Source organism: Pleurodeles waltl, chromosome 3_1 (genome assembly GCF_031143425.1).
Source record: "Pleurodeles waltl isolate 20211129_DDA chromosome 3_1, aPleWal1.hap1.20221129, whole genome shotgun sequence".
NCBI lineage: Eukaryota > Metazoa > Chordata > Amphibia > Caudata > Salamandridae > Pleurodeles > Pleurodeles waltl.
Window position 1 is genome coordinate 125,499,227 of NC_090440.1, and position 24,389 is coordinate 125,523,615.

Here is a 24,389-nt window from a genome sequence, read left to right on the forward strand (position 1 = left end):
AAGGGGGTAAGCAGGGGTTAGCTGAGGGTGATTCTCTTTTACCCTGCCTAGAGTGAGGGTCCTTGCTTGAACAGGGGGTAACCTGACTGTCAACCAAAGACCCCATTTCTAAGACTTATGTGAATAAAAATGTGCACAGCTATAGAAGTTACCAACACAGTGAACAAAAAAAAAGCCAAAATCACACACAATACAATTTGCATTCCAATTTACAGAACTTGAGTAGAATTAAAAAGGGGTACCACAAATATGAACCTTTGAAAATTTAGGAGAAAAATAAACAGTGGAAAGAACTGTTATCATGTGATCAAGAGCTAAGACCACTGCGAAGGAGAGTGGGTCAAATACACGAAGCTTATTCATTTCAGTCAAAATTATTACCTTCTGACTCTCTGAAATGGAAGTCAAGATATTCCAGGGTGCAAGGTAATAGGCCACATCTGCCAAAGTCTCTTTGAAATTGGCTAGATGTTTAGTTATGCCTTGCTGAAGTGGTTTTTGGGGGGGTAAAAGAAAGCCTTTTCGCAGTGGAAAATGTCACATTTTGTACCCAGGGAAGTCCTCTGGTCGGCCTCATACTTTTGGCTCCTTGACCTGATCAAAAGTTCTACCTTCAGATCTAGGACTTGATTTAGAGTTTGGCTGGTGGATTACTCAGCCAAACATATGATCAGCGTATTACAAGTGCATTATATTCAATGGCACGTATAATACACCAGGTGGGCTATCCCAACTGTAAATCAGAACCTTCTTCTTTATTTTGGAGCTCAGGTTCCTTCATGAGGGCAAGGCAGCAGGCTATATCTCGGAAACTCACACCGAAGTAGGATAGGCTTACCAGGACGGTCGGCTGAACTGGATATTCACGTAGGAAAAAGTTCTGAGTGCAACAAACCGAATTTTTTCGTTCAGTGAGGTTGCACTGTTGATGGATTGGCTTGGGTAATCGGTTCCTGTCCTCCAGAGCTCTGGAGGTCCACATTTTTTAGATCTTTCAAAATATGTCCTTCTGAACACCACTAAGGCTACGAGGACCTCAGGGACAGTACGTATGGGTCGGAGCTCACTTCATCAGAGGCTCTATTCCTCTTCCAGTGGCCCTTGTCATTTCAGGAAAAAGCCTCTTGCAACTTGTTGTGTCCCTGTAGACATGCCAGAGGCCAGCAAACCAAATGTTGCAGTTCATTTCTTTGTCCTGTGTACATGTCAGAACATATGTAGATGTTCAGATCTCCTCACAGGTCTCACACAGCAAGTGCAGTCCTTCTGGTTTTTCACAGATCAAGAAGGTGTTCTGATGAGCTGTCAGGTTGTAGGTTTTGATAGCCAGACGTTGTGGAAAACTCTAGAACACTTAACCTGTGGGGCAATCCTACCCACATTTCCACCACATCCTATAGGCTTTACTGCAGAGTGCATCATTCTAAAGGAAATCTAAGATGACACAGACTTTCTGCCTTTGGAGGGAACTTGTGTGTAGAGCAGAGGTATGTTTAGGGAAATGAGCGGTCTCCTCTTCCTAAGCTATCCAAACGGATTTTGGACCAGGGCTGCCTCCCACTGGTCTGATGCCCAACTGGTTACATTGGACATAAAGAACAAAGATTTCCTCTTTCTTTGATATCTCATTGTACTGAACTATGAATGGGCAGACGTTGCCTCTGTTCCTTCAACCTATCCAGCTGTCTTTCTTGAGGTGATATGGATAACCTGTTCTATACTCACTCCATCCTGCCACCAGGCTTAACCTATTGTTCTGCTGTGGAAACAGTTTTCACACCTCATTAAGGTTGAGCACTGACAGGCTAACAGCTGTCAGGCGAATGGAAATTAAGCTTCAAGAGATTCAGGCAGGGAAAAAGTAACTTTCTAACAGTAACTTTTCCTAAATATTTATTAACAATATACATTCGATTGAACTTTAAATAAATATTACAAATAGTGGTTGATGTATTATACTAGCTGGTCCCAGACCTAAGAGGGCAGAATTAATATTTTGATCTGTACTGTAGTTTTCTCCTAGAGCCAGAACCTTCTATAGTGGAAATAGCTTTTAAGGGATTGTTGCTTTCAATTTCCCACACATGAATTCTATAAGGCCTACGTTTTGCATCACAAGGCCTAAATAGGGTGCCTTATTGTAAGGAATTGGGTTATTGATTGAGAGTGGTGGAAACTCTTCTCAAGCAACAATCATAGTCATTAGTGAAACACAAAAGTAACTAAATTAACACCCCCAGACTTTTCGTAGCTTGGCACAATAGCAGCCACAATTAACTTAAAATCACTGTTTAAAGTATTCATGCAGCACACTAGGGCCCATATTTATACTTTTTTAGTGCCGCATTTGCACCGCTTTTTGACGCAAAAATGGCGCAAAATTACAAAATACAATTGTATTTTGTAAGTTTGCCCCGCTTTTGCTCGCAACAAAACCATCAACCATCAACTTTGCTGCCCCTCACTAGCCCTTCAGTGCCTTGCTGGAGTTGTCTAAGAAAGACACCTAAGAATGGCTTGGGCGTTTGAGGCTTTTCCTGCACCTCTGACTGTATTTCTCAGGGGTGAGCCCAAATTTGACAACATGTATGGCCTTCATGGGGGCATACTTTGTCTGGTTCTCTTCCTCAAGTGCGAGAAATGTGTCCCTCCCCACTAGGCATTTGATTCCACAAGCTACCCACCTAGTACTCCTCTGGAACCTTGTATACATTCATAGCTTCTTCATTTGCAGAAAACCTCTTGTCAATATCATTTACTCCTACATAATTGGGAACCAGTTCTTGTGGTAAGTAGATCTTCACCAGCTCTTATGTCCAGCTCGCTGAGACTGCACTCATTGTCCCTTGTTAAAGCTCTCTAAGCCTTCCTCTCCTCTGCTTCCAGATTCATCTTGCTCAGCTGCAGCTTAAGCTCCCTCTCTGACTTCCTGTCTTTCTGTTCCTCTTGAGACAGACCTCTGGCAGGCATGTTGGTTAGCAGTGATGAAGTGCCTAGTGTCCGAAGACCAGAAAAATGGAAAGAGAATTTCAGCAGAAATATGGAGGGAAAGTGTGTGGGAAGACCACCATAAAACTGGCAGGTCTAACAGAGTTTTTTTTCGCTTAAATGGTCAATTTAATTCAGACACTTCTTTGAGCCAGCCCTCAGTCTGGGCAATGAAAAAGGTCCTACTGACTATATTTTTTCAAGCATGGCACACCATCATCTAATGTTATTGGGTGAACTGCAAGGAAACTTGGACTTAAATAGTCTGGCAAGAGATGATGGCAATATGTTTCACAGTTATGAACACTCGATCAAGGTTGTGGATATTTGTTTGAAAAGAAAGTGCCAGAAGAATCATGTAACTGGTAACATAACCCATACGCAGGAGAAAAGAAAGGCCACATTGTTTGATTCTCCTTGTCAAGATTTAAAAAAGAAACTAAGCATGGTGAAACATTTACGTATTATGTACTGTGTTATTAACGAATACTGAGAAGTACAGTTACAGTATAATGCAAGGCTAAAATAGAACAAAGCCCAACATTATATGGAGAGGAAACGATAGTTGTAAATATAACAAAGTATGTTCACAAATTCTGGAAACTGGTAGTGTGAGGAACTGGTTTGCTGATGGAAGAGGATGTGAGCCTTGCTCAAGCAATAGCCACAATCCCCGTTAGGCTGAACCACAAAGTCACTACATTAACCTGTGCTTAACACCTCTGGTGGGTTGGCACAAAAGCAGTCAGGCTTAACTTAAAGGCAACCTGTAAATTATTGATTCTGTACACAAACAGTAATAAAGTGAAAACACCACACACAAAAAGTCCTACACCAAATTAGAACAACAGAGTACATTTTTAGTAAATTCATCAAAGTGACAAAAATCCAATCAGTAGAAGCTGAGTTATGAACTTTTTAAAGTTTAAACTAGAAAATAGTGCCTAAAAGATGAAATCACCAACTGTGGACATCAAATCACATGAGAGTGGGGCAAAGTCGAAAGTTATTGCCGATCGCAATGGAGCCAGATTATGATTACTGATACACAAAGTAGACTGACCCGGTCTCTGCTTACCTTCAGGTGTTGAAGAAATTTCAAGAAAAAGCTGTCTGAAAATTAGTTTAGTAGAGCAAGGCAACTGGTGGTGTCCGAGGAGGTTTTGTTGTTGAGGAGGTGCTGGAGGGAGTTCCGGTGAAGATTCAAACATTTGGACTTAGGGGGTCATTACAAAAGTGGCGGGCGGGACCGCCGGGCGGCCTCCAATGCGGCTCCACTCCTGCTGCGGCCATAATGAGATCTCCGCTGGGCTGCAACACAGGAGCCGGCGGTGTTGCGGCTGTGCGACGGGTGCAGTTGCACCCGTCGCGCTTTTCACTGTCTGCACAGCAGACAGTGAAAAGCTGCACGGCCGTGGCAGGGGGCCCCTGCACTGCCCGTGCCAGTGGCATGGGCAGTGCAGGGGCCCCCAGTGGCCCAGCGACTCCCCTTTCCGCCAGCCTTTTCATGGCGGTAAGAACCGCCATGAAAAGGCTGGTGGGAGGGGAACTCGTAATCCCCTGGAGGATTACTCCAGCTGGGACAAAAGTGTTGAGAAACCGCCGGTGGGACCGCGGTGCTTCCGCCGCAGTCATAATCCCCCCTGGAAGCACCGCCAGCCTGTTGGCGGTGCTTCCCCGACCGCCAGGGTTGTAATGACCCCCTTAGTCTCTTTTTTTGGAAGTTGAAAATCCCAGTGGGATGAATCTGTAGTCAGTAGCTTATGAGGATTCTACAAGGCTGGATACCTCGTCTGCAGTGAGCCACTGTGCTGGATTTGCTGCTGTGGAGAAGAATGTAGCCATAGCTGCTACAAGTCAGGCCAAATAGCGATGCATCTTGGGCAGGTTGGTCCCAAGTTTCGATTTTGGGTTATATGGAAACTTTAGCACCACTTCCAAGGGCTCAGGACTGGCGAGGCACCACTTGGAGGGTCAGGACTTACATAGACAGGGTCCAGATGTGGGTTTGAGATGGCTGGAGCCTTTTCTGTCTGTGAGTCTCTGATCACGAGGCCAGACAACTAGTTCTTGGAATCACTTCTGGAAGTCCTGGGTTTAAGGAAAAGAGCAGTGTTTAAGCAGGAGGACAGACATCTGGGACTCAGGTTAGTCTTCAGTCAGCAGAGAAGTCCTTCTTATGGCAGCAAGGCAGTTCCTGAGTCTTCCACTGGTCCAGGACTGAACTGAAGAGTGGATCATGATGGTCCCCTTTTTATCTTCTTTGAAGTGGAAGATATATGTGGAGGCTTTTCCCAACACAAGTGTCTAAACTTCCTTGCCTCTGGCTCTAGTCTGACTAAATGCGCACAAAAGGCTAGTGTGAAGTTCTTTGCATGTGAGTAAGTCTGATCCTATTGCTGTGTATGTGGGGCTGTGCCCAGCTCCGTCCTCCAGCCTGTCAGTGATGGTCCATTCACGCACACCTGGTTTTACCACTGTGTGTCTGTTTAGGAGGAATAAATAAAGGCCAGCTGTCACTCACACCTAGTCACGTGACTACGGAACAGGCTGCAGGTATCATATGGCTGGGACAAGAAAATGCCAACTTTCTAAAAGTGTCATTTTCAGAATTGTGACTTAACCTTGACTTTGCAGAATTTCAAATTACAATTCCTCAGATCCCAAACAGAACTTTGCAACCTGCTCACAATCAAAAGTTAGCACCTTAAATGTAGATAGGGAAATTAAATGCTATCCTATGAGAGAGGTAACCTCACAGAAGTTAAAAACTAATTTGTACTAACAGTACATAAAACCTTAAAGGTAAAGCTTTTTTTTTAACTACAATGCATTCTGTTTTATGGACTGTGTATGGCCTATCTTGGTGGTGGCTAGATGTATTAAAAGGGGATTTAGCACTTGCAAAACTGATTATATTGTCAAACAGGCAGTTTAAGACTGTATAAAGGGTCCAATGGCAAACCTAGAACAGGCTTTTAGGAACTACTTAAATGGGCGGCACAATCAGTTCTGCAGTCCCACTAGCACAAGCCCTGGGTATATGTTATTCCACTCTACTAGGGACCTATAAGTAAATTAAATATGCCAATAAGATAAGGGCCAAATTATCATGTTTTAGAGAGTGAACACAATCACTTTAGATCTAGCTAGCAGTGGTCAAGTGCACAGAGTCATATGGCCAACTAAAAGGCAATAAGTTAGTAAGATGGGGTTAATGTAAAAAGCTTCAGGGAAGACCACTCTAAGGGTGACAGCTCTAACAGGCATGCATAAGTTTTCACTGCAGCGATATTAGGGCTACATGTATGGTGTCAAATGTGGTTGGGGTAAGTATCTACAATATAGGAGTGTAACAGTGAGGACGCTCCCATGGAGGTGTTTTTGACTGATAATGAGGTTCTTTTTCTGTATCATCAGTAAAAAATATCATTGCTTTCCTAAAATCAAAAAGACCACTCAGACGGATGATTTATCTGCAAATATACTTAACTGGACATAGATTGGTGGTCACATTTTTTTGCTGGAACTTTCATTGTCTTTACTTCAACTAGATTTCATTTTCAAAATTGTAACAGTGCACTTTTAAAACCCATACATAAAAAGGAATTTCCTGTTCCTGTTGATCCTAAAATTACTGTTTAACTACTTTAAGTGATGTGGCTCAAGGGTTTATTGAAAAATAATATTGCATGCTTTCTATTTATAACTTAAATGAAGAGGCTACATTAATTTCAATAGAACATGCCACAGTTGACCTAGTAGTATGAGAAATTGTGTGGTCCAGCTAGAAGATTTATAGATACCTCCCTGGATATTAGCTACCTTTAAAGTCTTTCACACGAACAATTGGGCTGTGGTGGAAGTGAATTGTTAGGGTGGCCTTTTGAGCAAGATAAGTAGCAGGACCTGCCTTCCCCAAGGCTAGGTTCTGGCCCCAAACATGATTTGAATTATATTTAGCAGATCTATTAAAATTCTGTTGGACTTCAACTCTTTCTCACTCAAATCTGGGGGGGCTTTGTCCCATGCCTGCTTTATGCTGACAATCTTGTGATAATAGATAGGACCACAATTGGCCTTGAAAGGAAATTGGCATTTTTCAATAAGTACAGCCCAAAAAAAAATTGATCCTCAACTTAGAAGCAAAACTATGGCAACATAGGCACGTATTATCCTTTGGCCAGACAAGGGTAGAGGAAGTGCAAGAGTATAAGTACTTAAGGATGGTTTTTAATAGGTCACCATCTTCGTCTTTGCACATTGGCACTTTAAAGTCAAAAGCTAACTCATCTGTTGGAGGATTTAAAAAAATCTAAACATGACTATGAAGGACCTTTGTTCCAACCTGTATTTGTGGCTTATTAAAACAAATTGTAGCTTATAAAGCTATGGTACCTCCCGAATTTTTATATGGTGTAGAGATACTCGGCTTGCTTATGTAGATCGCAAAAAGGTGGAAGGACGCTGATTGAAAATCTGGCTTTCTTTACTGAGATATGCCATGGCCCTGGTCCTGGTAATCTTCTTCTGTACTCTTCTTTCCCCCGTCTTCACTCTTCTTCTCTTCTTCCTCATCTTCCTCTGTGGTCTTCTGCCCTCTGTTCTTCGTTTTCTGTATCTTCTTCTGTGTTCTTCTGTGTTCTTCTGTGTTCTTCTGTGTTCTTCTGTTCTTCCGGTCTTCCTTTCTTCTCTCCTTCCGGTCTTCTGGTCTTCCTTTCTTCTCTCCTTCCGGTCTTCTGTTCTTCTGTTCTTCTGTTCTTCTGTTCTTCTTGTCTTCTTGTCTTCTTGTCTTCTGTCTTCTCTATTCTGCCTTCGGCTCTTCTGCCTCCTCCGTCCTCTTCTCCCCGCGCCTGCCCTCCTGCTCCTGCCTCATCCCCCTCCCTCCCTCACTCCTGCCGCATCCCCCTCTCTATCTCCCCTATCTAACCCGTTCACTATCTACCTCCCTCACTCCTCCTATCTACCTATCTCTCTATCTCTCTATCCCACTATCTAACTCCCTCACTCTCCACCTCCTCCTATCTTCCTATCTCTCTATCTATTTCCCTATCTATCTATTTTCTCTATCTATTTCTCTATCTATTTCTCTATCTCTCCCCCCTCCCGCCACCCCTTCTATTACCTATCTTCCTATCCTCTCACTCTACCTCTCACCCTCACCCACCTCTACAACCCCCCTCCCCTATCTTCTCAACCCTACTCCTATCTTTCTCCCTTATCTCCTAAACCTCCTAACACTCACCCCCCTCCATCCTTAAACCCCCCTCCCCCAGCTCTTCTCAATCTACCTGTCCCCCCTCCCTCGCGCTTTCCCGCCGCGACCTCCTGCACGCCCCCGCCCCCCAGCTCCCATTCGCCCCCAGCTGACCCCTCCCCCCCCTCCTACCTCATATGGCGCACGCTGCGCGACAGTGGTAGCGACCCTTGACCCAAGGGTAGGTCGCTCCCCCTGCCGCTGCAGCTCCTCCAGGTTCCTGAGTTCCTGAGACCCACCTCACAATAAGTACCCCCCCCTCCCAGCCCCTCGCTCTGCCCCGCGCTACTCACCCTCTCTCCTGCTCCTGCTTCTTTTCTTCTTTTCTTCTTCTCTGTTCTTCTGTTCTTCCTCCTCGCTCCTCGTCTGTAATCTTCTTCTGTACTCTTCTTTCCCCCGTCTTCACTCTTCTTCTCTTCTTCCTCATCTTCCTCTGTGGTCTTCTGCCCTCTGTTCTTCGTTTTCTGTATCTTCTTCTGTGTTCTTCTGTGTTCTTCTGTGTTCTTCTGTGTTCTTCTGTTCTTCCGGTCTTCCTTTCTTCTCTCCTTCCGGTCTTCTGGTCTTCCTTTCTTCTCTCCTTCCGGTCTTCTGTTCTTCTGTTCTTCTGTTCTTCTTGTCTTCTTGTCTTCTTGTCTTCTGTCTTCTCTCTTCTGCCTTCGGCGCTTCTGCCTCCTCCGTCCTCTTCTCCCCGCGCCTGCCCTCCTGCTCCTGCCTCATCCCCCTCCCTCCCTCACTCCTGCCGCATCCCCCTCTCTATCTCCCCTATCTAACCTGTTCACTATCTACCTCCCTCACTCCTCCTATCTACCTATCTCTCTATCCCTCTATCCCACTATCTAACTCCCTCACTCTCCACCTCCTCCTATCTTCCTATCTCTCTATCTATTCCCTATCTATCTATTTTCTCTATCTCTCCCCCCTCCCGCCACCCCCTCTATTACCTATCTTCCTATCCTCTCACTCTACCTCTCACCCTCTCCCACCTCTACAACCCCCCTCCCCTATCTTCTCAACCCTACTCCTATCTTTCTCCCTTATCTCCTAAACCTCCTAAAACTCACCCCCCTCCACCCTTAAACCCCCTTCGCCCAGCTCTTCTCAATCTACCTGTCCCCCCCTCCCTCGCGCTTTCCCGCCGCGACCTCCTGCACGCCCCGCCCCCCAGCTCCCATTCGCCCCCAGCTGACCCCTCCCCCCCTCCTACCTCATATGGCGGCCGCTGCGCGACCGCACGCAGCGGGCGCGCCGCTGGCGCGCCAGAGGCACGCCAGAGGCAAGCCCGTCTGCGCCGGTCCGCGCCTGTCCCGCACCCAGCGCCATGACCCCTGGTCCCCAGCTCTCCCGAGCCCCGCTCACCCGCTACGACCCCAACCCAGGACGCTCCAACACCTGCTTCCAAGCTCACCCCAAACGCACCCATGGACCCTTCACCTGCAACTCCTGCAAACGCATCTTCCACCACGCAACAACCACGACCACAAGCCCACGTGCCATCAACCACCTCAAGTGCATCCTAGTCAACGCTCGCTCCGTCCACAAACACGCCGTTGAACTCTGGGACCTCCTGGACTCCATAGCACCGGACGTCGCCTTCCTCACGGAGACCTGGATGAACGCCTCCTCGGCCCCTGACATTGCCACTGCCATCCCCGAAGGCTACAAGATCTCCAGAAAAGACCGCACCAACCAAGTAGGAGGAGGTATCGCCATCATCTTCAAAGACTCCATCAGCATCACCACCTCCACCGAAGACACCCCTCTCGCCGCTGAACACCTGCATTTTCAGATTCGCACCGACCCGAGGACCACCCTCAGAGGATCCCTCGTCTACCGTCCTCCCAGGCCACGCGCCCCTTTCAGCGACGCCATCGCCGACTTCATCTCCCCGCACGCCCTCGCCTCTCCGGACTACATCCTCCTAGGCGACCTCAACTTCCATCTGGAACAAAACAACGACCCCAACACCACCACCCTGCTCGACAACCTCGCCAACCTCGGCCTCAAACAACTGGTGAACACCGCCACCCACATCGCCGGACACACGCTTGACCCCATCTTCTCCGCCAGCAAACACGTCTTCTTCAGCCACGCCTCTGCCCTACACTGGACCGACCACAGCTGCGTCCACTTCACAATCCGACGCGAGACCCGCCACCTCCGCACCCAACCCATCCCTCGCCGACAGTGGAACAAGATCCCCGAACAGCAACTCCTCTCCGCACTCGCCGCCAACCAACCCACCCTCACCACCGACCCCAACGACGCAGCCCTCAACCTCACAAACTGGATCTCCAACTGCGCAGACATCCTTGCTCCCCTCAAACGCACGCATCGACAGACCAACACCAAAAAACCTCTCTGGTTCTCTGACACCCTCAAAGAATCAAAGAAAACTTGTCGCGCCCTTGAGAAAGCCTGGTGCAAGGACCACACCGCTGACAACATGACTGCCCTCAAGAACGCTACCCGCGAACACCACCACCTGATCCGTGCTGCCAAAAGGAACTTTTTCACCGACAGACTGGACAAAAACAGACACAACAGCAGAGAACTCTTCAGCATCGTCAAGGAGTTCTCCAACCCCAGCGTCAACGCCAACGCCGTCACGCCCTCACAGGATTTGTGCAAATCCCTTGCCACTTTCTTCCATCGCAAGATTAGCGACCTCCACGACAGCTTCGGACACCAGACCCAACCAAACACCACCGAACCGGCATCCACGGCCATCACCCTCAACAACTGGACCCACATCAACACGGAAGAAACCAAATCCATCATGAACTCTATCCACTCCGGCGCCCCTTCGGACCCCTGCCCGCACTTCATCTTTAACAAAGCCTACGACATCATCGCCCCGCACCTCCAGACCGTCATCAACTCTTCTTTTTCTTCTGCTACCTTCCCCGAATGCTGGAAACACGCCGAAGTCAACGCCCTACTAAAGAAACCTATGGCTGACCCGAGCGACCTGAAAAACTTCCGCCCCATCTCTCTTCTGCCTTTCCCAGCCAAAGTAATAGAGAAGACCGTCAACAAACAGCTGACCACCTTCCTGGAAGTCAACAACCTGCTCGACCCCTCACAAACCGGATTCCGAACCAACCACAGCACTGAAACCGCCCTCATCTCAGTCACTGACGACATCAGAACCCTGATGGACAACGGTGAAACAGTCGCCCTCATTCTGCTCGACCTCTCGGCTGCCTTTGACACCGTCTGTCACCGCACCCTAATCACCCGCCTCCGCTCCACCGGGATCCAAGGCCAGGCCCTGGACTGGATCGCCTCCTTCCTCGCAAACCGTTCCCAAAGAGTTTACCTCCCTCCGTTTCGCTCAGAACCCACCGAGATCATCTGCGGCGTACCCCAAGGCTCATCACTCAGCCCGACACTCTTCAATGTCTACATGAGCCCCCTCGCCAACATCGTACGCAAGCATGACATCATCAACACCTCCTACGCCGACGACACCCAACTTATACTCTCCCTCACCAAGGACCCCGCCAGCGCCAAGACCAACCTACAAGAGGGTATGAAGGACGTCGCAGATTGGATGAGGCTCAGCCGCCTAAAGCTGAACTCTGAAAAAACGGAAGTCCTCATCCTCGGCAACACCCCGTCCGCCTGGGACGACTCCTGGTGGCCCACGGCCCTCTGCACCGCACCGACCCCCACAGACCACGCCCGCAACCTCGGCTTCATCTTGGACCCTCTTCTCACCATGACCAAGCAAGTCAACGCCGTGTCCTCCGCCTGCTTCCTCACCCTCCGCATGCTCCGCAAGATCTTCCGCTGGATCCCCGCCGACACCAGAAAAACCGTAACCCACGCCCTCGTCACGAGCCGCCTGGACTACGGCAACACCCTCTACGCCGGGACCACAGCCAAACTCCAAAATCGCCTGCAACGCATTCAAAACGCCTCGGCCCACCTCATCCTCGACATACCCCGCAGCAGCCACATCTCCGCACACCTGAGACACCTCCATTGGCTCCCAGTCAGCAAAAGAATCACCTTCCGCCTTCTCACCCACGCACACAAAGCCCTCCACGGCAAGGGACCGGAATACCTCAACAGACGCCTCAGCTTCTACGTCCCCACCCGCCTCCTCCGCTCCTCTGGCCTCGCATTCGCTGCTGTCCCTCGCATCCGCCGCTCCACGGCGGGTGGGAGATCTTTCTCCTTCCTGGCGGCCAAGACCTGGAACTCCCTCCCCACCAGCCTCAGGACCACCCAGGACCACTCCACTTTCCGGAGACTCCTAAAAACCTGGCTGTTCGAGCAGCGATAACCCCCCCCTTTTTCCCCTAGCGCCTTGAGACCCACACGGGTGAGTAGCGCGCTTTATAAATGTTAATGATTTGATTTGATGATTTGATTTAAATAGAAAACAATATGGTATCTTGGTTCTCCACCTCTCAAGTATGCACCATGAGATTTTGGAATACATTGTTGTTATCAGAACAAGTGAAATTCACCTTTCCATGTAAAGATGAAATCTTTCAAATGAATTCCACTGAACAAATGAGTTGAGTGATCAGCCGGTGGATATCATAAATGCATTAAAGACAAAAAAACTTTGAATATTGTCCTCCACATAGGTCTTCTGAAGAAATAAATGATAGAGTTAGGTTTGGTGGTTTCAACTGAAACTGATTTATCTAATTAACATAAGACTTCAACTTCAAAATTGTTTGAACCGTGGGGAAATAAATCTTCATTTTTCTTAGAAATGGGGTCTTTGGTTGGCAGTCAGGATACCCCCTGTCCAAGCAAGGACCCTCACTCTAGTCAGGGTAAGTCACACACACTCCAACGTATCCTGTGCCCACTCTCTGGTAGCTTGGCACTGAGCAGTCAGGCTTAACTAAGAAGGCAACTGTTAGACTGTTCATCCTTGGCGTGGTCTCCCTTAACTTTTTGCCACTGTTTCCCAGGCTGTTGATGTGTGCTGGACTCTGATTTTGCAGTGTTTGTTACTCTGGGCACTTTACCCCTGCTAACCAGTGCTAAAGTGCAAGTGCTCCTTTACAAAATGTGTATGTAATTGGTTTATCTATGATTGGCATATTTGATTTATTAGTAAGTCCTTAGTACAGCGCACTAGAGGTGCCCAGGGCCTGTAAAACAATTGCTACTAGTGGGCCTGCAGCACTGGTTGTACCACCCACATAAGTAGCCCTGTAATCATGTCTCAAAACTGCCACTGCAGTGTCTGTGTGTGCAGTTTTAACTGTAAATTTGACTTGGCAAGTGTACCCACTTGCCAGGCCTAACCCTTCCCTTTTTTTACATGTAAGGCATCCCCTAAGGTAGGCCCTAGGTAGCTCCAAGGGCAGGGTGCAGTGTATGGCTAAGGTAGGACACATAGGGGGTTATTACAACTTTGGAGGAGGTGTTAATCCGTCCCAAAAGTGACGGTAAAGTGACGGATATACCACCAGCCGTATTACGAGTTCCATAGGATATAATGGACTCGTAATACGGCTGGTGGTATATCCGTCACTTTACCGTCACTTTTGGGACGGATTAACACCTCCTCCAAAGTTGTAATAACCCCCATAGTACTGTGTTTTATATGTCCTAACAGTGAAATATTGCTAAATTTGTTTTTCACTGTTGCAAGGCCTGTCCCTCTCATAGGATAACATGGGGGCTACCTTTAAATCTGAAAAAGTGTAGATTCCCTTTGGGAGCGGATGGACATGTGGAGTTTGGGGTCTGTGAGCTCACAATTGAAAATACATCTTTTAGAAAGTGAGCCTTTTCTTGTTTATACCATTTCTGTGACTCTGCCTGTTTGTGGATTCCCTGTCTGGGTCAGTTTAACAGTTGGGCTGGTTGCACCTCACACTAGACACTGACAGAAAGGGGGCTGGGGTGTAGTCTACATTTCCTGATGAGCCATCTGTGCTAGGAGGGAGGAGAGGAGTGGCCACTTATGCCTGAAAGGGCGGTGCCTGCCCTCACACAATGCAGTCTCCAACCCATTGGTTAGTGTCTGGGGCCTGGCCTGGGCAAGGCAGGATTTCACAATCAAGAGAGACATTGCTTTGAAGTAGGCCTACTTCAAATGAGAAAATAGGTATAAGAAGGGCACCCAAAACCACAGACTTTAGAACACTTCTGGAAACCAAGGGGAACCTCTGCCTGGAAAAGAGCTGCCCTGTCTGTGCTTTGTGGAGCTATCCTGCAGTTGCTGCTTCTACCAGAGTAAGAGGGCAAAGACTGGACTTTGTGTGCCTTCCATCTTGTGAAGATGTCCAAGGGCTTGATTTAGTGCTTGCCTCCTGTTGTTTGAAGTCTCAGGGACAGCAAAGACTTCTCTCTGCCAGCACCTGGAGTCTCTGGAGAGACTCCTACTCTGCCCTGTGGTGCCCATCCAGTTCCTGGGACCCCGAAAGGAGGAGCTGGCAGCCTAAGAGGAAGAAATCCACACACAGAATGCCGTGCGGGGAAAAGATCGACGCAACTCCGATCTGCAGCTGAAAAATCAACGCAGCTGGAGTTCAGACGCAATTACTGCTTAGCATGTAAAAACATCGCAAGGCCTGCCCAGACCCAAGAGTGCTGACCGGATCGATGCATCGCTTTCCTGCGGAGAGAAGAAACAACGCGCCCGACCCGACGAATAGAGAAACGCCGCAAGGTCTTGCTCGTGAATTAAATTGACGCATTGCAAGCCCTTTTTGATGCACACTCGATAGTGCTGGGTTGTTTTTGACGCACCCAAGGTACATTTTCATGCTAACAGTGTTAGTGGGTGTTTAAAACTACATGAAGACTCTTTTTGCTTTTTAATTGATAACTTGACTGGTGTATTGTGGATTTTTGTCATTTTGGTCTTGTTCTGTTTAGATAAATATTTTTTTCTAAACCTGTGTAGTTTCATTTTGTAGTGTTTTCAGTAAGTTATTGTGTGTGTTGGTACAAATACTTTACACCTAGCACTCTGAAGATAAGCCTACTGCTTGTGCCAAGCTACGAAGAGGGTAAGCAGGGGTTAGCTGTGGGTGATTCTCTTTTACCCTGACTAGAGTGAGGGTCCTTGCTTGGAAAGGGGGTAACCTGACTGCCAACCAAAGACCCCATTTCCCACAGCATTTTGTAAAGTATTTGTGCAATAAATCATGCAATAATGCAGTATAACACCACAAAAACACACCATGCAGTGTTTAGAAAAATATTAAATATTTATCTTGTTAAATGCATGTCAAAATGATCAAGTTTTGATAAGTACACTGTGAAATATCACTACAGAGAATGATAAAAAAGAGCCTTAAGTTCTTAAAAAGTAATACGTTTCTCTTGCAAGCACAAAGTACCTGGTTTGTCTCTAAATTATCCTCAAGGAGCCGCAGAGGAGGAGATGCCTGGAAAACAGGGAGGTGTGCGTCGGTTTCCCTGGGCGCACACAGACGATGTGTCGTTATCTTTCCACGCAGTCAGGGCCTTGCGTCGATTTCCAGCGCAAAGACTTGGATCCTCTTCAGGTTGTGGTGTATCTGGGGACCCCGGGGATGATTCAGAGAAATCCTGGGTGTGCCGGACAAAGTCACAGGAGCTGCGTCGGTGGGCGATGCAGAGAAATTTCTGTTGCACAGCAGGCCTTGTGTCAATTCTTCTCGCTAGGAAGTCAGACTGCGTCACTCTGGCTCGGCTATGCGTCAATCCAGTGGGTCATGTGTCAAAGTTCTGGTCGGAGCGCTGGTGCTGCGTCGATCTCCTCTCAGGGAGCTGGGCTGCGTCAATCCGATTCGGCGTGCAGTAATTTTCTCACCGCGATACAGGCTGTGCGTCATTTCTGGCAGTCTGTGTTGAATTTTCGCTGCACAAGGAGTTCTTTGCAGCATTACGTTTTTTTGGCCCTGAGACTTCAAGGAACAGGAGTCAATCTCTATCCAAGCCCTTGGAGAGCAGTACTCAGCAGAGCCAGAGGGCAGCAAGGCAGCAGGAAAGAGCAGGGCAGCAGTCTTTGCCAAAAAGCAGTCAGGTGAGTCCTTTGGGCAGCCAGGCAGTTCCTCTTGGCAGGTTGCAGGTTCTGGTTCAGAGTTTTTTCACCAGTGGTATCTTGTCAAGAAGTGTCTGAGTTGGTAGGGTCAGAGGCCCTGTTTAAATACCCAAATGTGCCTCTGAAGTGGAGGAGAGTTCAAAGAGTGGCTTAGAAGTGCACCAGGTCCCCTTTCAGGTCCATCCTGTCTGCCAGGGTCCCAGTAGGGGGATTGGCAGTTCATTGTGTGATGGCAGGCCACTGTCCTTTCAAATGTAAGTATCAGGCCCTCTGCCCTCTCAGCCCAGGAAGACCTATTCAGTATGCAGATGTGTGCAGGTGTGACTGAACATCCTGTGTTTGGGGTTTTCTGAGTGAAATACACAAGGGAGCTGTCAACTAACCTAGCCAGACATGGATTGTAAGGCACAGAAGGATTTAAGTGCAGAGAAATGCTCACTTTCTAAAAGTGGCATTTCTAAAATAGTAATATTAAATCCAACTTCACCAGTCAGCAGGATTTTGTATTACCATTCTGGCCATTCTAAATATGACCTTGTTACTCCTTTCAGATCAGAATCTACCACTCAAACAGTATATTAGCATAGCCCTAATGTTAGCCTATGAAAGGAGCAGGCCTCACAGCAGTGTTAAACTAATTTAGGAGTTCTACACTACCAGGAGATATAAACTACACAGATATATGTCCTGCCTTTTATCTACATAGCACCTTTCACAGTGGGTTACCTAGGGGCCTACCTTGGGGGTGACTTGTAGGTAGAAAAATGGGAGTTTAAGGCTTGGCAAGTACTTTTAAATGCCAAGTCAAATTGGCAGTGAAACTGCACACACAGACCTTGCAATGGCAAGCCTGAGGAATGGTTAAGAGGCTACTTAAGTGGGTGGCTCATGCAGTGCTGCAGTCCCACTAGTAGCATTTAATCTACAGGCCCTGGGCACATGTAGTGCACTTTACTGAGGACTTACAAGTAGATTAAAAAAGCCAACTGGGTAGGAACCAATGTCACCCTGTTTTAGGGAAAGAGCATGTGCACTTTAGCACTGGTTAGCAGTGGTAAAGTGTGCAGAGTCCTAAAACCAGCAAAAACAGGGTCCAAAAAGTAGAGGGGGGAAGGGAAAACTTTAGGGGTGACTACCCTAAGGCTGTCAGGTCTAACAATTTTTATATTTATATTCTCTCCTGAACCAGTTAATGTTCAGAATACTACCAACATTTTGAATAGAGTTACACCCTCTTTATGCACAAATGTAAGGTATGAACTTGTTTAAAAAATCCAAAGGGTGGTGTGGCTGCGGATTGCAAAAGCAGTGTTCTAAAGTTCTTATTGTATGAGATAGCTTTTACTTTTTAGCTCTGCGACACAAATGTATAAATCCAATTTTTTTAATTATAATATATGCTCTAGAGTATTAGCTTTGATTTTGATCTTTAAAATCAATGCACTACATGGTTGTTGATTGTGCACTTGCTAGATTTGTAATGAGTTTACATGATTATAATTTCTGATTGCGTTTATATTAAAATGTATTTACGATCTGTCTATATTTATTGTTTAATAGTCACGTCTTAAATAAACAGAAATTTTGAACTGATTTCCATGTGCTTGCGTGTGCTGAACTCAACTTTTGTTATCCTGAGTGAGTTTACAAGCTCCAGACAAATGTTGTTGCTTACACAAATGTCAGAACTGCATTTGAATTACTTTAATGTCTTAATAACTTTTCAATGTTTATTGTATTTTTTGTTTTAAAAGTGTTACAGTATTTTAATTCTGATACACTTCATCGAAAACTATTTCAGTGGCGTGCTCCTAATGCAAAATTTTCACTAGTCACTTAAGGGCATATTTACGTGCCCCTAGCGCTGCTGATGCGTCACTTTTTGTGACACAACATTGGTGAAAGATTTTAAATCATATACACTCTGTGTGGCTTTGAATGGCCTCATAGATCAGTAAGGCAAGGAAGAGGAAATTGCTGTGTTGCTTTACTCTCTGTTAGGAAGGAGTTCCCAGATTTACAAGACCTTTGAAACCTGGGGATGCACCAAAAACTTACACCTCCCTAGGTAAGGTACAATGAGGAGAAATGTGTTTTATTTCTTGTCTTTGTTTCCTCTTTGTATGTGTGCTGGATGTGGCCTTTCAGTTAAACTTTTTGGCTTTTAGCAATTCATGAAACATTGGATCTTGTATTCAGAGTGGAGGTGCCTGTATTGTGAAACGTACTCTACGCTGGCAGCAAAGGTGGAATGCCTGAATGAAGGATTCTACAGAACATTCACAGAGGCTATAAACATAGTGCAAGGCGAGGAAAATATTTAATAAGTTGCCTAGTGAGAAATGGTAAGCAGACATACTGTGACCTGTGTAAAAAGATAGGCAGTCTGCTGGAATTTATTTAGTTTAAACAGTAATCCTGCAGCCGTTTTATGAATTTGCTTTAGTCATTTAATAGTCATTACTGTTGCCAAAATTAATTGTTTTGTCACACTAACCAGCGGAGGACAAAAAAACCAAAATTGATTTGTGAGGAATTGCAAAATAGGCATGAACTTAACAAAACTAATGTGTCCTTCACAAATCCTAGTTCATCACTAATTTTATAGGACCTGCTACATAATAAAGGTCAGATTATGATTTCCAAATGGATGTACTAGTGCGTGTCACTGTCAGCAATGCCTATGGTTTGATGGGATTCAATATGAAGAGTTCAACTGTCATCAATCAGTGAACGATAGTAGTTTAAAGATATTTTCTCATGACTAGAACCAGAACAGTTTCACTGTCACTGAAATAGCTGTATGTCAAAAAGATTCTGCAAATATGTTACAACAAACTAGTGCATCAAAACATTTTATTATCATTACTGAAATTGCACAGGCATTCTCCACTTTACAAATTATATAAACATTCAAATGAAATCAAAGCTACAGCTACCTGACAACAATGTTGCCTACATGCATGCTCTATGAAGATATTGCTATTGTAGTGGATGGTTGATTGTCTCAACTGTGGCAGAACATTCTTACAGAACCAATGCCCTATAATCAACTCCACCTACCTCCATGTGCATAGCATCTATGACTGAAAGAACTATTGTCTTATGGCGCATCACAGAGAAGCTTCCTTACTACCAAAGGGCTAGGATGTTCTTATTTACAGCCTACACAACTGTCTATTTGTTTCCTTTGCGAACAGAGTACCTGAATATTGGAACGAGGATATTTGCCAGCAATTGGAAGGCTACTTGGGGCCATGTATATGGCCTGGTTTGCATTGCATGTCCACCACACAATGTGGTGCAAGAGCAACGCAAACCATAAATGAGAGTTATGGAGCCACGCAAGGCCACCTTGCGTGGTCCTTAATGGCTTCCTAAATCCAGGGTAATGAAACGCAAAGAAAATTACTGTCTTACATTAATCTGCACCAGGGTGTTGCATGGGTGTTTCCATGCAACATCCATGGACTTTGACGCATTCCCAGATTTACAAGAACTTGTTAACTTGGGAATGTGCCAAAAAGATACGCCTTCCCATGAAAGAAGAGAGGCTAAATGAGGAGAAATATGTTTATTTCTCCTTGCTTCATCCTATTTCTATGTGCTGCAATCTGCAGCACACATGGAAAGAGGCAAAAGCCTGTCAGGGTTGTTTTTGTGCAGAAAGGTGTGCCTTACTGCACACAAACATTCCATCCTGAAACGCAGGCACCCGTGCACCATGGCACTAGGCTGCCAAATGGGCACCAGCACAGGGGGAAAGGACAGGATGCTCAGTATTGGATAACTCCTGCACATTCCTGCTCTTTCCCTGTGGCACAGGATAGTGCAGCAAGGTGACTTGCTGTGCTGCCCTGCGCCACAAAGCTCCTAACTATGGGCATTTGTTTCTAGAGAGGTCATTTTCAGTAAGTCCATGCATATAACCAGTAGTATTTAGCTGGCAATGGAAAATCATTTACAAAGTGTCCATGATTCGGTCATTAACATGCTTCAAAGTTTTAAAACATGTTATTGGTATCAACAAAGGACAGACAATCTAACCTCATTAACTTGCCAAAAAGTAAATTGGAAGATAAAAATTGAGGACAATGTTCACTTTTAACCAAAAATGGGAATTTTCTTACAGCGCTCAACTGAAAGGTCTATTGGAATGATTAAACAGATACTATTTGCTTAGTAAGTTTTGTTGGCATTTTGAGTCATTTTCTTCATACTCTCAATACTGTGATCAAGATATTGAAAAGATGAATAATGATATTTCAGACAAAGAATTGAAAACAGAAAAACTACAACTTTTTTTGTACTCAGAAAATAATGAATTTCTTGCCAAAATAACAATTTGCTAAAATAATATTTTCTTACATGGGAATTACTGACTTTTCAATTTTTTAGTTTGAATGGTTTGTAGGTTAGCTTTGACAATAATGTTTGGCAAACTGATCGTGTCACAGAAAGGAGCGCAAACCAAGGCATGCATGTAATGATAAACTTCAAGAAGATTGTCAAGTTGGGGAAGTTGTAATAAAGAGGAGAATAGAACAAGTTATAGTAGATAATAATGAGGCCTGGCTCTTCACCATTATTTGGAATATGTGTTTTCCTTTCCTCCCTGTTGAAGCATGCAAATGAGCATGCTTTACTTCCTGTCAAGTAATGTGTTTGTTTACTGGTTTGTGTAGGGGGAGTCTGTCTTTTCTTACTCTTGAGTCTGTTTCTTTTTCTCTCTTACTCTTCTCTTTCAGAGAAAGGACCAGCAGAAGGGAGGGTGGGAAAAACACCTCACACTTATAGTAAGTTAGAGCTACGTTTGGATATGTTTAGGAGATCATTTGCTGTAAAACTGAGGTACATTCAGGCCTCATCATTCCATTTGGCATGCCCAAAGAAGTCTTATTTTTCTGTCCTCTTGATCAGTGAGAATATTTTTTTCTTTGTTTAGTGACTATAAACACTATTAGTAAGATGTGTGGTAATGTGAAATAGAACCAGGCAACATTCTAATGTAAAACAATAGTCTCCTTTCTTATGAAAATATGTTGTTAGCTGGTCTAGGGAGACCCAGCACAGTGTCCTGTGTTTGGCCAATGAAAGAGATCCCTGAATGACGGTATGACTGTTATTTCTCATGTAAATCCTTAACACCAGATCGTCTCTCACTCATATGACTCTGGGATAGGGTGATGGTGGCTAAGAGCAAAATAGAATTGTTTATTTGCAAATAGTTTTATAATATACATCCCCATCACATATCTCACTGAATATTTTTTCTATTAATGGATGCAATCAGTATAGGTTAAGTAGAATCCTTAATTTGAGCTTGGATTACTAATATCCAATCATAACATCAACAACTTGGTTTTGCAAGTCGATTAAACATCCCACGATCTACTCATTGGACTACCACTCCAGAGGACATTTGGGGAGTTTTACATTGTCGAAACGGAATTTAAACAATATATAAACCTATATAATGCAAAGAGTAAAGCAAATAGTCATGACAAATTTATTCTAAAGGACAGGCATAGCAAACGTACATTTAGAACATATGCCAGATCTGAATTTTGTCACACGTAAGTTTGAAGATTCTATTAGAATGTAAAGTTTGTTGAGTATCAGTCATTTCTATTTGTTTACTATTTTTGCAGTTTTATTAAGCACAAAATTTCCCAAAGCACCATTTGTGTTTCACAAGATAAGATAGATTTTAAAAAAATGTTTTTTAAGCGAGGGGAGTCTAAGGGCCTGATATAGCGTTTGGAGGAGATGTTACTCAGTCACAACAGTGACAGAGATCCCGCCCGCTGAAATATAAATCCAATTATTTCCTATTAGATTTTTATTTAGGTGGACGGGATATCCATCACCATTGTGATGGAGTAACGCGTCTGCTGAAATCTAAATCAGGCCCTATGTGAAGTACCTAGAATCACAGGATGTTGAGCTAATACTGTGACTTGAACCTCATCTCCATTTCAAAGCTCGGCAGCTCTGGTGGTAAACAAGAACAAGGTCTACAGAATTATAGACATCTCCTATATAGAATTGTCCAAAAAAATATTGAAAAAAAAGTGTCTGGTCTGTAGGGATGAACCAGCAATGCAGGAAGGTTGACCATAATAAAAAATGCAAGACCAGTCAACAGAACATGATGGACCCACCCCATTCCAAGAACAACATTCTAAGAACCCTTGGTTATTCTGCTACCAGGGTCAATCCAACACATCTTCCCCCTTACAATATTATTGAAGGTAGTTAAATAAAACTAAAAGAAAAGCAAAACATAAAAAAATTTACAATGTTGGCACATTATTTCAGTAGTACATTACATGCAAATTACACATAGTCCTGCCTGAAATTTACATTACTGCAGATTACACATAAACCTCACATTTTGTAGGAGTTCTCCTCTCCTCAGATGATCTTAAGACATGTGTATTTTCAGCACACACATTATCACCCCATCACATTTCACTTGCCTATTGCTACTATTCTGAGGTGATAATCTCTCTTTATTCCACCACTTATTATCTTTCAACTTGGCCACACGATCTTTAACTTCAATGACTTTCTTAGGTTGGGAAAACATTCTAAGAACCCTTGGTTATTCTGCTACCAGGGTCAATCCAACACATCTTCCCCCTTACAATATTATTGAAGGTAGTTAAATAAAACTAAAAGAAAAGCAAAACATAAAAAAATGTACAATGTTGGCACATTATTTCAGTAGTACATTACATGCAAATTACACATAGTCCTGCCTGAAATTTACATTACTGCAGATTACACATAAACCTCACATTTTGTAGGAGTTCTCCTCTCCTCAGATGATCTTAAGCCATGTGTATTTTCAGCACACACATTATCACCCCATCACATTTCACATGCCTATTGCTACTATTCTGAGGTGATAATCTCTCTTTATTCCACCACTTATTATCTTTCAACTTGGCCACACGATCTTTAACTTCAATGACTTTCTTAGGTTGGGAAAATTTGGATCACCCTTTACCCCCAAACCAGGAAGCCGAACTCTGACAACATCTCCTGGTTTGATAGAAGAGGTACCAGCCCTCTTCTGTTTTATTACACTTGTATATGTCTTTTGTGATATCTCACACCTCACTTCTACAGCTGCAAAGTCTCTCTCCTTTATTTGTTTCATTTATTTTGGCCACTAGCGCCATAAAAGCACATGACAATACAAAAAAATAAATAGATAAATATATATAAAAATAAAATCATTACACTACATTTTGTAAAAGCCTAAGAACTTTAATACTCATCGTAGACGTTCTTCAGTGCATATACCTATTCGTACAAACGCATCACATAAGTGGGGATAACATTTTTGCTCTGAGAATTCACATGGCTCCAACAAAGATCCTACGAACCCCAACAATCTACATGCAGGGGCAAGCCATTTCCTATGAGGGGTTGCATAAGCAGGGAAAACAAATAAAACATGAGGTAGGTTTTCAATAGGAGCATTACAGGCTGGACAAGTGGTTACCCCCTCAGATGACCAATGGCTGATAAACAATCTTAATGGTAGAGTTCCTACATGACACTGGAAATACAACTTCATGTCTTTAGGGACTGAAATTGCATCCCAGAATGCCTCATATTTGCACACATCTTTCAGATCAACAAAGTCCTGTGACAATTTGGAACAGGGTGCTAAACACAACTCCTCAGAGTCTACCACCCTCCAAAACTGCTTTTTTAGGTCATGCTTCGACGGGAAGGGAGCAGTAGCTGGGAAATCCGAAAGCTCGCTAAGACCAAGTGTATTTAATGACTCTTTCATGTATTTGAGCCAAGGAATGCTAAGGGAGCTATCAGCTTACACCACAGCCTGCAGGGCTACAGTGTAAGAGTCAAGCTCTTGTGTAGTCCAAAGCCGCCTCCAGTACAAAAGAGGGCATAAGCGAGCCTTAGGACCTATACCTTTAATGCCTATGTTCTTAAAAAGAGGAAGCAACAGAGTGCTCAGTGGAAGAGAGAGAAGCTTCCTTAGAAAGATATTGTCAATGAGTGATATTTCTTGGGCTTTTAACATGGCTCCACAGTTCTACACCATAAGAGCAGAACAGCCTTGGCCTCGTAGATCTGTAGTGCTGGCCATAT

At 44.8% G+C, this 24,389-nt stretch overlaps 1 protein-coding gene across 3 annotated transcripts in view; it reads left to right on the plus strand.

The window, feature by feature from the left end:
• ANO3 (anoctamin 3) overlaps window positions 1–24,389 on the plus strand; it is a 1,608,515-nt gene that overhangs the window by 1,135,345 nt on the left and 448,781 nt on the right. For 2 of the 3 annotated variants that reach the window (XM_069221955.1, XM_069221954.1), the window contains one exon: window positions 21,005–21,052. The exons of the other annotated variant lie outside the window; for it this stretch is intronic. In XM_069221955.1, coding sequence (XP_069078056.1) covers window positions 21,005–21,052 — 48 coding nt within the window. The remainder of the gene's footprint in view (window positions 1–21,004; window positions 21,053–24,389) is intronic. 3 annotated transcript variants of the gene reach the window in all.